This window comes from Simochromis diagramma, unplaced genomic scaffold (assembly GCF_900408965.1).
Source record: "Simochromis diagramma unplaced genomic scaffold, fSimDia1.1 OVJJ01000305.1, whole genome shotgun sequence".
Classification (NCBI taxonomy): domain Eukaryota; kingdom Metazoa; phylum Chordata; class Actinopteri; order Cichliformes; family Cichlidae; genus Simochromis; species Simochromis diagramma.
In genome coordinates this window covers 15,186-30,776 of record NW_024387169.1, presented here as the reverse complement: position 1 = coordinate 30,776, position 15,591 = coordinate 15,186, and the positions used below count along the sequence as shown (strand labels likewise).

Genomic DNA, 15,591 nt, shown 5'->3' with positions numbered 1-15,591 from the left:
ACTCAGTGACGTGCTGAACACATTTAAGAAATCATTCTTTGTTTCTTAAAACAAAGCCCATATATTATAGTTGTGTGACAGCCATCCTAAACCAAATTTGTGCCCACACACCTGTCAGACAAAGAGCCACTTTACCCCGTCTGACCCAATTTACTTAGTTAATTACCTTTAAGCAAACATACAAAGAAAACCCCTAATAAGACCTGTTACTGGGAGTCACATGGTCAGTAAACTGTCAGCGTATGTGTCGCTTTAGAACAAACATCCTATGAAATATAGACGTTTGAAGCAAAGTGTCCTGCCCTAAACAGCAGCATGAAATTTATAAATTGAGCACATGGCTTGGACGTATCCCAGGCTAATGTAAGGTGTGTGCCAACTACCATGACACACCTGCCACCATTAGCGTTAGACTTAATGATTATTCACCGTGTAAACAATAGCAGGCACACAGTTGTTTTATGGTGCTGCTAAGCCTTGTTTAGTTAATAGGTCAAATTTAACAACTGAACTGACATTACACTAGCAAGTCAAGCTGAACTCTCTGTGACTGAAGATACTAAAGGAACCAATATTGTATTTATAGTTAACCTTTTTTCAAAAAGAAAGTGAAAAAATATGGTTAAAAATAGTTTCTTGAGTCCAGAAGGGCAGCGTCAGCCTACTTTAATGAGCAAAGTTGATTCAAAGGGTAATGAAAGGAATAAAATATTATATAGGCTGAGATACAGCTACTATTGGTCTGTGTATTATCTGTCAATCCATTCACAATTTAATTCAAGTCATAACTGAATGTTTGTGGTATAGAATAAGAAGTATTTACTAACTCATATTGAATATTATCACCCGTTAATTATTATGTTAATTATGTTAATTATGTGTTATAATTTATTTTAATGTGAGATGGGTACATTTGCGTGCTACCATCTGCACGGTAGCATGCAAAGAACAACTATAATCTCCCATATTTTAAAACATGTTTAAAAATGTCATCTTTGGACTTTAATACAGGGAATCTGTTACCTGTCTGTCATGAGAGCTCCACCCTGAAACTACACCTTAAAAACACAAAGGCAGATGCACAACAGACGACATCTGCTTTCTACATTTTGACTCTCAAAAAAACAGTCAAATTACTTTGTTTAGACAACATTTTAAGGTGATTTGAATGTGCTAGTCATCTTTTTTCATAAAGACTATGTGAAAAGTGGATTTATATTTGAATCATTCAAAACAAAAGCAACCATGAACTCACAAAAACTCAAACCCTGGATTCAAAACCGAGCTATTTTCCCATCTTTGCCGTATTAGGTTTTGCGTTAACCATTAATCATTTTTGGATAGCTCATGCTTTGTGACTTGATACTTGCATATTTGCAGAGTTGACTGACTTGGAAGCTTTTAATCATGTAAATGTCTGCATTTCTTCTATTCTTCTCTCCGTTCGTGAACAACAGACAGCTGTACCAGTAAAAACACAGATCAGGGAGGGCTTATTGAATTACGATCACGTGCTGACAGAAGTAGCCTCGGGCATTTACAGGTATGATAAAAACTGCAGAGTTTCTCTCCACCCACAGTCACTGCTGTCTAGCTTTTTGAGGTAAGGTACTGTACTTGTACTGTAAACATTCTTAAGCAGCTTGGTTTACACTTTTGTTTACCTCTTTTTGCAACAGTTTTGTGGTGTTGGTATTGTTACATTATTAACGCTGAAAAATACTTTACAGTCTTATGTAAAAGACTCTTGTGTAAAGGAGTACACCTACTTAGTGATGTCCTTTGGGCATGTCGAAGAAGAAAAACGAGTTTGTGCAATGAGAATTAAAGCTAATCTTTACACGTCTTAATGTTTGTTTTCAACAGCTTTGAAACCCTGCAGCTATGCCTCCTCCAGGTGTGTGCATGAACATCATCAGTGCACGCCACATGAAAAATGGCTACGGGACTGTCACCAACCCCGAGAGGCTCCTAAACCAAGACTTCCACCAGCTGAAACAGTACTGTCTCATCCAACATCTAAGGTACATCGATGAGATGTTTCCCCCTGACAGAAATTCAATTGGCAATGGGATACTGACGCCTTCTGACCTTGACCGAGTGGTGTGGCTGAGACCAGGGGTGAGTGTTGCATTGGCTGAAAACCCCAAATGCAATTACATATAATCATGAAAGCTGATTGAGGAGAGGGTGCAGTCTGTGGCTCTGCTGCAGAGGAGTGGTGGAGCATTGGGTTTGGTGGGCAGTGCCAGTGTAACTGATCACACCAATCAGTCCAGCTCTGCAGCTCCTCTGCAGTGGAGCCTGTTGAGGTTTAAATTTATAATCTTAAATGTTTATATGCTGATTAGATTGCTTTATATAAGAAAGGCCTAACTCTGAGTACACTCTGTGCCAAAAGTGCTGACACGAAACTGCATACTTTTGCAGAAGCATGGTAATTGCAGTAGAAAGTGAAACCAACTAGGCTGTTTGATCGAAACTTAAAGTGTGGTGTGACGTAGAGCAGCGGTCCCCAACCCCCGGGCCTCGGACCGGTACTGGACCGTGAGTCGTTTGGTACCGGGCCGCGAGAGTTGAGGCTCAGGTGTGAAATGTCTGGTTTTCAGGGTTTTTATCGGTTTTCAGAGTTATTTTGTTATCGTTTTTATCGTTTACTTGGTTTTCCTGGGTTTTTTCACGTGTGTTATGGATAAATCTTCTTTTTTCGGTACTGGTACTAGTTTTATTTTGTTGTATTTATCCGTGACACCTTAAAGGCCGGTCCGTGAAAATATTGTCGGGCATAAACCGGTCCGTGGCGCAAAAAAGGTTGGGGACCGCTGACGTAGAGAGCAAGTATATAAATAACTAGGCTTCCGTTTGTGCTTCAGACCTGGGGTTGTGTGTTTTGTGTTCAGGTCTCCATATCCCGGATATGTAAAATAAAGATCATTTTTAAATTAAAAAGACCACTTTGAGCCCTGTGTCTTTTTTGGCCGTAAAGAATCTAAAAGAACTGGGATTTAATAAGTTGAAGGCCACACCCCCACCACGCCGATGCTCTAACAATCTACAAATCTAGATAGTTAAGGCTCTTCAAGAAGCATGGAAATCTGCTAATTCATTTGTACGTTGGGTTATTGGAACCTTTGTTTCATGGTGTGCCTGAATGCTTTACCAACCACAAACGAGGATGCACATTTTAGCTGCATGAAGTATTTCTTCAAGGGAAACAAAGACAAAACTGTATGAAACACCAACTGTTAATTTGCCAAATGATTGTTAATGTTTCTTTAACTTCTATAACTTTTGTTGCAGTAAGCCCAATAATAATAATGATGATAATAATAAAGAAATAATAACAATAATCCATAAAGATAAGAGTTTGTTTTGTTATTTCAGAAAATTGTTCCAAATCCATCGTTTGTTGCTGACGGGGTGTCCAGGTTCGACTTTGGTCAAGGTTGGGTTAGTAAGTATACTTATTCTTTCACTTCTTTGTGTCAATCTAACCATAATCAGCACAATTACTACTGCGATATCTGCACAGTAAATCATTCTGACAACTCAACTACATATTTTTACAGAAAACTGCTGGTTTATTGCCTCTATTGGAGCTCTGACATTTCAGAATCACATCCTTGGACAAGTTGTTCCACTTGAGCAAAACTTTGACGAGGATTACTGTGGACTGTTCCACTTCAGGGTATATACAGTACCATAATATCATTCATACCATTGAAAAAGTCAGTGGTAAAATGTTGTCTGTACATTTTAAAGTTGTTTAAGGAATTACTTGAAATATTACGAGTCTTTTGTTTTGATATTCTGCCATTGCCAAAGATAAATATCTAAAGGCAGGTTGCATTAAACAGTGCATAAAACCTTTTCGCTTTCTCTTCTCTCTCAACTGCTTAGTTCTGGAGATTTGGAAGATGGGTGGATGTCATCATTGATGACAAACTACCAACAATTGATGGCAGACTCATTTTTGTCCACTCCAGAGATCCAACTGAATTTTGGCCAGCTTTGCTGGAAAAAGCCTATGCAAAGTATGTAAAAACCCTGTGTTATTTCTCAGTTTACAGTGCTCTTTGTGGGAGTTATTTGTCAGTAAAAATAACAATATATCCACTTTTTTCAGGGTGTGTGGTTCCTACACAGATATGAATGCTGGAACTCCTGCCGAGGCATTGGTAGACTTCACTGGTGGGGTCCACATTTATATTGATCTGTCAAAGCCCCCTCCAGACCTGTGGGAAATGATGTGTCGAGCTGGTCAATCCAAGTCACTGATGGGTTGTGGGACACCACAGGGTGTAAGCATTGATTTGCACCACATAAAGCAACATGCTGCCTTGTAATCTTTGTTTTGAAAACAGTCAGGGGTGTCTGTCTGACTGAAAGATCGGGTGATAAAAAAGAACCTTCAGAATAATAGCTCTTAGCTCAGAGTTATCTTCTCCCAGCAGAAAAATAAAAACACTGTGTTGGGATTGTTCCATTTTGAGAAAGTGGTTTGATAACTCCCCCATTCACAGTGGCTGGAAATCTACCTGTCACATTAAAGTAAACAGCACCGCCCTGTTTCCCTGAAGTCAAGCGCAATACCTAAAAAGCAGAACAGTTTAATAGAATGAAGAAAATCCTGTACATGTTAATGCAAGAGTGAACCACTCTCAGAGCCATAGTATGTTGTGAAAAGAAAACACTGGTAAATGTTTTTGACGATCATGTTTTTAGAGATATTTTTTATCAGAAGTCAAATTAAAGTATAATCAGTGTTTTGCATGTACTATCTTTCTAAATACCTTAAATTACAGCAGAACAGTACCAATACTTTGTGGGTTGCATTTCTGTTTGTATGAAAGAATCTTCACCTTTTTCATCATGTAGTTTATTTTAATTAATTAATGACCCATAAGTGGCTCCACAGGATCTTGTTTGGCCCCTCAAACAGTAACTACACGGATAAGTCTTTTCAGACAGCGAGAGCTACTGATACATTAGACTCTGAAATACCTGTCCAGATGGTTTACTCTAATGATGCGTGAAAGCACTTAATGCAGCAGAAGCACGTCTCATATGATGTATGATAATCTTGCTCCGTTTGAACCTTCACAAGAATTTAAGAAGCTGTTTGTTTTCCAAATAATGTTGATATATCCTACTGTATGAGTAAATGAAATTTAATTTGCTGACACACGAGTAATGCTAACATAAGCAACAATATACTGGTTCTTTACTACTTTGAAAAGCCAAAGTTTGCTAATATGATTTGGTTTTCTTTTAAAATTTGCCAATTAGCCAACTCAGCTCGTTCTTGTGTGTTCACTATTTATCACCTGCAAGAATCAAAAGCAAAATTATATTTTTCTTAAGTTGTGCTAATTTAAACTGAACTTGGAATGTTTACATGTGTTAATTCTTTGTAGGAGACAACTGAAAACATTGTACTACCAAATGGGCTGGTCCAAAGCCATGCTTATGCTGTCACAGGTGTTAAACAGGTAAGGTCTGGAATTTATTTAAAAGATAATGCTACAACATGCAGCAAACTAAAATAGAGTGGTTGTTAACGTTCTATTAGCAAGAGTTAAGTTTTTAAGTTTCTAATGATGTTTACCTCAGCAAACAATTAATTTCATTCATTTTAAGGTAATAAAGGTACCGAGCTTGCATTTACTGTAAAGCAGTGTATTTTTTTATTAAAGAAACTACAAATGTGGTTTCCTTTGGTGTGCAGATGATTAGCCGAGGGCAGATGGTGAACCTGGTGCGTTTGTGGAATCCCTGGGGCCACGGAGAGTGGAATGGAGACTGGAGTGATCGGTTAGAGCATCTTGCACTCACCATTTCTCTGGTTTTGTACCTCAGGAGAAAAAATACTGAGATAATTTAGCAGTGGTGGAATAGCATTTTATATCTATGTATATATATATATATATATATATATAATGCTCACAGGGAAGTATCAAGAAGTCCTGTGTGTTTTGTTTTAGTAATTTCCTCAATGATAAACTTAAAATTAGGGGCGATCGTAGCTCAAAGAGTTGGCAGTTCGTCTTGTAACTGGAAGGTTGCCGGTTCGAACCCCGGCTCGGACAGTCTCGGTCGTTGTGTCCTTGGGCAAGACACTTCACCTACCTGCTGGTGATGGCCAGAGGGGCCGATGGCGCGATATGGCAGCCTCGCTTCTGTCAGTCTGTGGCTACAACTGTAGCTGCCTCCACCAGTGTGTGAATGTGAGAGTGAATGAATAGTGGAATTGTAAAGCGCTTTGAGGGCCCCGTAAAGTGCTATATAAATGCAACCCATTATTATAAATACATTTTTAGGCATGCAAGGAAGGGCTGAGGATATGTGGATCAGAGCCATGAGAAGCTTTTCTGTTGGTTTCTTATCAGCGTAATCTCTTAATTATGAACTTCTTATGTAAGTGAAGAAAAAAAACCCACAGATGGCAAGTTTTGACAGGACTTGGAGGTTTTATTCTAGAGTTTCTTATTTTGAAATACTTGATGATTTTAGGTGTGGTTTGTGGTTTGGAGGCATTCTCTAATGGCTCTGTTTGAAACTATTGAAACAAGGTCTGTCTTGCACACGAGGCAGAAGAAAAAGTCTCCTGACAGCTCTGAAAGACTCTTTGTTGACTGCAAAGGTCACTAATTTCCCACATGTCATCCACATGTGTAGAGAGGAGTAGTTGTAGCTTGAATGAGCTTAAATTTGAAAAGTTTAGAATATGACAATATTGTATTCATATGCCTCCTTTTCCTTCTCTGAAAAATTTCCAAAAAGGTCACCTCTGTGGCAAACTGTGAGTCCTCAAGATCGAGATATGTGTCTAGCAGTCTATGATGACGGCGAGTTTTGGTAAGAAAAATCAAAATGTGACAAATGCAACACAGTAATTAGTTACACAATAATAAGTTCTTACCATAATTAAACAAAAGAAGAACAAAAAGATGCTTTCTAACCCTAAGTACTCAAATGTATTTGTGTTATACATCTCTATGCTCAAATGCTTAAAAGTTAAATTAGATTATATAGTTAGTTTCTTTGAACATAGTTTAATAGAATAATAGAATAATAGAATAATAGAAATAATAGAATAGCTAATCGAGAGCAAAAGAGTCTATAGAGTTAGAATTTGACTTCCAGTGAAAGCTGCTAAACAAAAGCTGCTACGCTTTTGTGTAGATTCCATTAAATCAACAAACTGTTGCAGAATACATGCTTTTTATATTTCTGTTCATTTTTTGTTATCGTCCATTATCACGAAACTGCCAGAACTCAATATTACCTAAATTTATATCTGTTTTCAAGGATGAGTCTGAAAGACTTCTGTAAGACCTATTCAGAGCTCGACATCTGCTGCATGTGTCCTGACTTCCTGGATGGAAACTCTACCTGTCACTGGAACACCTCCATTTATGAAGGTCGATGGGTTGCAGGAACCACTGCTGGAGGCTGCACGAAGAACCCTGGTATATTCAAAAGCTCTAATAAGTTAAAGCCTCATTAAATGCCTTAGTTATGGAAATAAATGATCTCTTTGCTACATCCATTTGCACAGCACCACATGCCTTTTAGCAATTCTAAACTAATTGCAACTATCATTTATTTCCTTTGCGCTATAATCAATCTTTGTAGACTACAGTGTGACCAAAATCCTGACCATACAATCTCACTGACTCTGAAAGGGTTCCTTCGAAGACGGGAACAGGTCTGTGACCACCAGCAGTCAGTTATCATCTTCAAAGTGACTTTGATGCTTCAAAATACCAATAAAACATATAAATATGATCAAATGGTAACCAGAGATAAGCACAGGAGTCTGGCAGTGATTGTAGTCAGAGGATAATTTTTTTTGGAGACAGGGTACTTCCTAACATATCATGTGGCCTATCCAATGACCTTGGAGGTGCCAAGGCCAAGGAAGTGCTATTTTTACTCTAGTGTGACTGAGCCATTAAATATAATTGCAATAATTTGGGAACTGTGAAGAGAAAGTGTCATATTTCTGTGGAGTCAGTCTATCATCTTGTAGCTGCTTGTTAAGGTTTACTTAATAATAATAATAATAATAGATTAATGGAAAACTCCAAAATGATTTCCTTCTTTGCTTTTCAGAGAGCTTCTGGACAAATCCACAGTATCGGGTCAAGATTGATGAATTATCCAGTGAATGTGCTGGGAAACAGGGTGAAGTCAACATGCTGGTGTCTCTCATGCAAAAGCCGGATAAAAGGAATAGACGCCTGGTCCAGAACCTCTACATTGGATTTTCTGTATTTGAGGTAAAGATTAGCCTTTATTGTTTCCATCACACTGGTTAGATTGGTGTACTCTGCACTGCATGTGTAGAAGTCATGTAGTAAACTAATGAAAAGTGGGAGTTTTGTGCCTCATTTACAAAAAACCCTTCAATTCCTAAAGGTAATCATTAGTTTCCATTTAGCTTTTATAAAGTCATAATTCACGTGATCTAATTTTTTTTTCTGTGATTTCCTCTAAGGTGCCTGAAAACGTGAGTATTTTCCCACAGCAAACATTTCATTTCACAATTTTCAAATAACAGGACCGAGACAGAGCGGAAGAGATTAAATATCTGTTTAAAACTGATATTACAGTACATGGCACACAGCGGGAAATTCCCAGCCTCTTTCTTCAGTGCGAGCAAACTTGTTGCCTACACTAAATCCTACATAAATGCCCGTGAGGTGATGGAGTTAATGATGCTGAAGCCTGGTGAATACGTGATTGTGCCATCCACCTTCAGTCCCAATGAGACAGCCTCCTTCATCCTGACCATCGTGTCCAAGGCAGAGACCCACGTGCAGTAAGATACTTGCAATCTTATACACTACACTGGCAAAAGTATTCACTCACCCGTCCAAATAATTTAATCCAGGTGTTCCAATCATTTTCATGGTTATAAAATCAAGTACTTAGGCATGCAGACTCCTTCTACAAACATTTGTGAAAGAATAGGTCATTCTCAGGAGCTCAGTGAATTCCAGCATGGCGATAGGATGACATCTGTGCAACAAGTCGAGTCGTGAAATTTCCTTGCGGGATTATCGTGTGCGGCCCTTTTTTAGGAGTTGGGCTCGGCTCATTAGTTCCAGTGAAAGGAACTCTTAATGCTTCAGCATAACAAAGCATTTTTGACATGCTTCCAACTTTGTGGGACCAGTTTGGACATTACCCCTTCCTGTGCCAATAAAACTGCATACCAGTGCACAAAGCAAGGTCCGTAAAGACGTGGATGAGTGAGTTTGGTGTGGAAGAACTTGAGTGGCCTGCACAGAGTCCCGACAGATCACCTTTGGGATGAATTAGAGCAAATACTGAAAAGTGTTTAAACACACATTATTAACACATTTAAATGTATATATATGTTTCTTCAGTTTCAGTTCTCTGATGTGAACTGAAACTAAAGAAGCTGGATGACTGTTGAAACGTCTTCAAGGAAACTTAAAGAAGTCCAGAAGCTTTTCTTTCCAAGCAAGTCTTTTGGCAAAATAGTGTAGTGACAAGTAATGTTCAAAGTTGGGGTAGTAAATGCTAAAAAATAAACATAATCTCAAACAAAGGTATTACTTTTGACAGAAAGGGTGGGGCAGAGGAGGCGCGGGCAACATGACAAGCAATGGTGCCCATCCATATCATACAACCTGTTTTGACTGTGTCTAGTTGTAAAAGTTCTACTATATGTTTATACTGCACTGATTTAAGCAGGTGCCTTTTTTGGAAGGTTTTGATGATGCTCTCAGTCATCTGTGGAATTGCCTGGGCAACTTTTGACATCAACTATGCGTCTAAGTGTCGTAAAGAGTATTATTGGCACTATAAAAGATGTTTAGCAAGCAAGTAAAGAAGTGGCATTTTGGAGAGAGAAGAGCAGAAGGATTTTACCAAAAGACTGAGTTTGAGCAGTGCTGTCACTGATTATACGAGTGCAAAGTCTGATAGATGGAGTTCTTATGGCGGAGCTGTTTTGAAAGATTTAAAATCCATCCATCCATCCATCCGCTACCACTTATCCTTTTCAGGGTAACGGGGGGTGCTGGAGCCAATCCCAGCTGTCATAGGGCGAGAGGCGGGGTACACTCTGGACAGGTCGCCAGTCTGTCGCAGGGCTAACACACAGGGACAGACAACCATTCGCACTCACATTCACACCTATGGGCAATTTAGATTAATCAATTAACCTATCCCCAATAAGTGCATGTCTTTGGTGGGAGGAAGCCAGAGTACCCGGAGAGAACCCAAGCAAACACGGGGAGAACATACAAACTCCACACAGAAAGCCCCCGGCCTGATGGTGGAATTGAACTCAGGATCTTCTTGCTGTGCGGCAACAGTGCTAACCACCGTGCCACCATGCTGCGAGATTTAAAATCATTAATTGTTATTTGTTAAAAGTTTGCATTCTTACTATGTGGGTGTGCACAAAGCTGGGCAAGTGGGAAGGAATTTTGAATGGGGAATTCTATAAATGTGTGTCATTGGTACACTGACCTGTCAGTCTGTGTGGACCTGTAGTGTTGTGGTGCTCAGGTATCACATGGCTGTATCGTCCTCAGAGTCTATCACAAAGTTGTTGCTCCTGTGATCTCCCGAATGACAATCCTGCACACTACTTTTACTTGCTGGTGAAAAAAAGTTGTACTCATTCCTTTTATCTGTCCTGTGTCCTCAGTGAGAACTCCAGTGGTCATGAACATATGGAATTGGAAGAGGTGAATAAGATGGATCATGTTACATCATCCAGTAGAAATATATACTGTCAAATAATAGTGAAAATAACCCCTTGGTATTTGGTAGAGTTAATTCTGAACAACTGACCCCATACTGACGCCATACTCAGTCAGTTTTTAACCTTGGTTGTTTGTTTTTTTTTGTTAACATTGATTGAATGACACAGTCTAATCATTAATATAGAGATAAAAACATGCTTAGAGCACCGCTCTTTTGCAGAACACACCAGTGGGAAAGAGTGAGGATGACGAACGTAAAAGGACACTGTTCCGTCAACATTCTGACAAGGTAAAGGATTGTGTCTTGTAACAATAGTTCCTTTTTGGGGGGGGGGACACATGTCTATTTGCTTTTTTTAATGAGTCAGATAATAAGAAACACTTAAAAGTAACCCAACCATCACATTAAACTTTGATTACTTTCCAGTATGAAGAAGTGGATGCAGAGCAGCTCAAGAGGCTCCTAAATGGAAAAATACTAAAAGGTTTGCACAGTAAAAGTGAAAGGCTACACAGTTAAAATAATAATCCCATGAAGATGGTGCCGAGTGTCCTAGTATGATTTACTTTTTTCTTTTTTAGGAGACTTGAAATCTGGAGGATTCACAATCGATGCCTGTCGCAGCATGGTAGCTCTGATGGATGTATCCTCGAGTGTTATATTGACTTGGGTGCATTTATATTGGCTTCATTTCAGCTGCTTACTGGAGCAAACCCTTACAGTAACTGCACTTACATAAAACATATTAACAGTGTACAAGTCAAAACCTGCCTGCCCTTTTACTCAATAATGCAAAAATGCACAGTTCTGATATCTTAATGGTACCTTAAAAAGACATCTGTGACTGGAAAGCTGAATGATGAGGAATTTGTTCGTCTGTGGAAGAAGGCTGTCACATACCAGGTAAGATAAACATAGTAAATGTCAAAGATGTCATCACAACACAAAGGCAGGGTTACCTGACAGGTAATCAGAGGTGAAAGCAGGATTTAGTTTGAACACAAACTGTCACATTTGCATATAAGAACTCACTGAACAAAGGGAGCGACCTGGGAAACATATGATTTCAGATTTGGTGATGACATCAGGAAGGCTGTAGCACACAAGAAATAATGTTCATCCAGTTGCACATTGAGGTTTATTGCTCTGAAACACAGCAAAACAGCAGCTCTGTGTTACTGACGGCTTCCATTACAATAACTGGCCTGCGTTACTTTTGTAAGGTATTATGTGTAATGGCCCTTTAGTAATCAGCCCTTAGTAAACAGAGCAAATGACAGACCAGTGAACAATACACAGCATAAGATGTACTGGCTGGTTTATCAAAACATTTCTTATAACTTTTACTGAAACCAGCTAATTGTTTTCTATCATATTTCTGATGGAACAACACGGTTAAACAGTTTAACCCAGGAGACTAACATCACTTAGCGCAGCGGTCCCCAACCCCCGGGCCTCGGACCGGTACCGGGCCGCGAGAGTTGAGGCTCAGGTGTGAAATGTATAGTTTTCAGGGTTTTTATCGGTTTTCAGCATTATTTTGTTATCGTTTTTATCGTTTACTCAGTTTTCCTGGGTCTTTTCACGTGTGTTATGAATAAATTTTCGGTAAAATTTTTTCAGTACCGGTACTAGTTTTATTTTGTTGTATTTATCCACGACACCTTAAAGGCCGGTCCATGAAAATATTGTCGGGCATAAACCAGTCCGTGGCGCAGAAAAGGTTGGGGACCGCTGACTTAGCGCACAAAGGTTACTAGCGTTAGCCACGGATAACGTGAATCAACTCTCTTCTTTGGTCTCATTAAAGGCCTTATAAACAGGAATTACACTCCAAACATGTCACTTTAAATAAGTATCAACTTTACATGAATGTATATAGTTCTCGTATACTGCTGTCACTTGAACCACAGCAAAACAGCAGCTCTGTGTTACTGGCAGCTTCCATTACAATAACTGGCCCGCGTTACTTTTGTGAGGGATTATTTTGCCAGTCTCTCATTTGTCTGAGACGTCACTGCCACCTACTGGCGAAACTAAATATCGCCTTAAAACCAAATCAGATGGGAGCAAATAAGTTTTTTGTTCTGTGCAATGATATAAACTATTGTCACAACACAAGCAAAAAGGGATGAAGGCGGGGAGACACGAACACGTTAAAAAACTTCAACAAGAATTCTGAGGTTTGTTTTTGATCCTTAAAATACTCAGGATGCCACAATTATCAGGATGTTGACTTTATCTCACCCACACCACCAGACTACTCATTTTGTAGACTAATCCATTGTGTATATTAGGATTGTCTCAATGTCACTTTAAATCACTTTAAGTCCATAACGACGGATGTTCTAATGCATTTACGTGTAGTTATTACACAATTATCTATGAAGTCTTTTAACATGTCAACCATTGATTTTCAAATATCAAATACACCCCTACACACACACACACACACACACACACACACACACACACACAATGTGAAAATGTGAGATAAAAAATAATTAGACAAAGATTATCTTACATTTTCAAGCAAGACTTTATATACAGTCTTCGAGCAAAAGTAACAAAACTTCACAAACTGAAGTGGATTTGTTTCATTTTTAAGCTTGTCTGTTTCTAATCTCTCCCTCACTGTTCTGTTTCTCCGTTATTTTATTGGTGGTCAAGCTGACTGCTCATGGAAGGAAAAACTAAAACCAGGAAATGTCCCGGTGCTGCTGAGGGGCAGAAGGTCACTGGTTCTAACCCATGCAAACGTCTTATTATAAATATTCTAACATTATAATCGCTAATTATGTGCTTTTCACACAGGAAATTTTCTCCCGCTGTGATGTTTCGAAAACAGGGACGCTGTCACTAAGCGAGCTGAGAAATGCTATGATAGCCTCAGGTAGACATTTACTTTTAAAACCCATTTTAAGATACTGTTGGAACACAAAACTATCCTGTGATTATTGAGTCTTTCACATTTTCTATGTAAAACAATGGTATAGTTAACATTTTTAGAAAAACAAAATGAACATGAAAACAATGGTCCCTCTAACAATCATTTATTTAAATCTCTCCCTTCATGCAGCTCTGTATCAGGTTTTAGCTCAGTGTTTAGCTGTCTGCTTATTTTTGGTCACTTTCTGTAGTGGTGGCTCTCACACTATGTGGCACCCAGAAGCTGGTAAAGACCAAAAACCAAGCTTAAAGAGTCTAAATAAGTGGGCTATATGACTGGTTACCAACAAATTAAATTGTCATATTAAAGTTTTTTATTTGCAACATGTCTCTGCTTCTTCTATGTGGCCAAAATGATTATTCCTCAGGTTAGTAAAATACCAAAGTAAGGCATTAAAGCAGAGAAAAGATCAGGATCCAGCTTAAATTCTACAATGAAGACAGTAATGGCAATCATACATTCAGTATTAATATGTTCTGAAGGTTATGTAAATAGTATTTTTGTAAAGTATTAGCACTGGCTTTGATATTCTACACAAACCACCTGTCTAGCAGCGTGTCTGTTTGTATCTGGTAGCAACCAGCCCTAATACAAACTCCACTGACTTCATCTTATGAACTGTATGTTGGTCAGGAAAGAAGATCAGCGATGAGATGCTGAATTTGATGGCTCTCCGTTACGGCACCTCGTCTGGGCACATTACTCTGGAGAGCTTCATCAGTCTAGTACTCCGCTTTGAATGCATGTATCGTAAGTAAAACTGAAGAAAATTACAGTAGACATATTTTATATTCTTCAAAGGTTAAAAGTTGTCAACTGTGGAACTTGAATTAGATTTGAATATCTGCAATATCTGTCTTTTCTCTTTATTTTCATTACAATTAGAAATTACTCAGAAATACTCATTACATCACTGACGGGACACCAAAAGGATGAAGTCAGAACAAGTTGTGAAACTTCTCCTACTTTTTCTTAACTATAAGGATTTATGTCTTTCTCCACAGAAATCTTCAACCAGTTGTCTGATGGCAAGGCTATGACTCTTCAGGAAACAGAGGTGACTACAGTTCATTTTAAAATAGTTAACGAATCATGTCATGCATGCGCGAGATTTTAAGGTATGAAACATTAATAATCTATGATTTTTTATTGCAGTGGATGTACATTGCAATGTACACTTAACCTGACAGAGGAGATGACCTGCAGGAATGAGAACAAAGAAGAAATAAACAAAAAAAAGAGTTTTTCAGCATGAAAAAAAAAATCATGATATGCAACCACTGGGTGAAGGTTTACAGTATATGAACAGGGCAGCAGAGTTAGACTACAAATCTGTGAGGAGTAGAAACTTTACAGTACAACAGATAGAACCGTGAGTGTGCAGCATCTGTGATTATTTTACACTGAAATCATTTTTTACAAAAACTAATTCTACCAGCTGTAAGTTTTCAAGTTCAAAGGTGGTGGTGCTTTAGAAGCACAAAGTTTGTGTCAAATCTTTATAGCCCATGTACTCCACCTTTGCTAAATGTTTCTGTTACTGAAGTTCTTTTTAAGTGGGTTGCTGCATTTTCTTTTCCACTGCTATGATACCGTAAGAGGGTTTTTTTTTTGATTGTCTCCCAACCTAGAGTCACATTGAAATATGCAAAAAGCTTTTGGATGATGTGAGATTAAATTTGATGTCTCGGGAAAAAATGTATTCACTCTTGTGATTGGATAACCTTACATCTAGTGCCATCAATTGGTTGAAACTTTATTTTGTTATTTAGCTGAGACCATGTGTGCCTGTACGTGCAGCCTTATGGTGCCAGGATATCTGATATGTCTGTAAAAAGTGTTTCTGATAGAGCATTTTAAGTGGGTTACTGAATTTTTAGCTTGGAATG

The 15,591-nt window shown here is 38.6% G+C and overlaps 1 protein-coding gene across 1 annotated transcript; it reads left to right on the top strand.

Annotated features, from left to right (window-relative positions):
- Positions 1-1,548: 1,548 nt before the first annotated feature.
- On the top strand, positions 1,549-15,575 carry LOC120744527 (calpain-1 catalytic subunit-like). The gene is made up of 22 exons (XM_040049002.1): positions 1,549-1,603; positions 1,867-2,121; positions 3,385-3,454; positions 3,570-3,688; positions 3,901-4,034; positions 4,127-4,301; positions 5,418-5,492; positions 5,729-5,814; positions 6,784-6,858; positions 7,312-7,472; positions 8,119-8,285; positions 8,504-8,515; positions 8,619-8,827; positions 10,694-10,733; positions 10,972-11,040; positions 11,179-11,236; positions 11,334-11,395; positions 11,587-11,655; positions 13,567-13,645; positions 14,336-14,452; positions 14,707-14,759; positions 14,858-15,575. The coding sequence occupies exons 2-22, from the start codon at positions 1,885-1,887 to the stop codon at positions 14,882-14,884; spliced, it is 2,094 nt and encodes a 697-aa protein (XP_039904936.1). The 5' UTR covers positions 1,549-1,603; positions 1,867-1,884; the 3' UTR covers positions 14,885-15,575.
- The last annotated feature ends 16 nt before the right edge of the window (positions 15,576-15,591 follow it).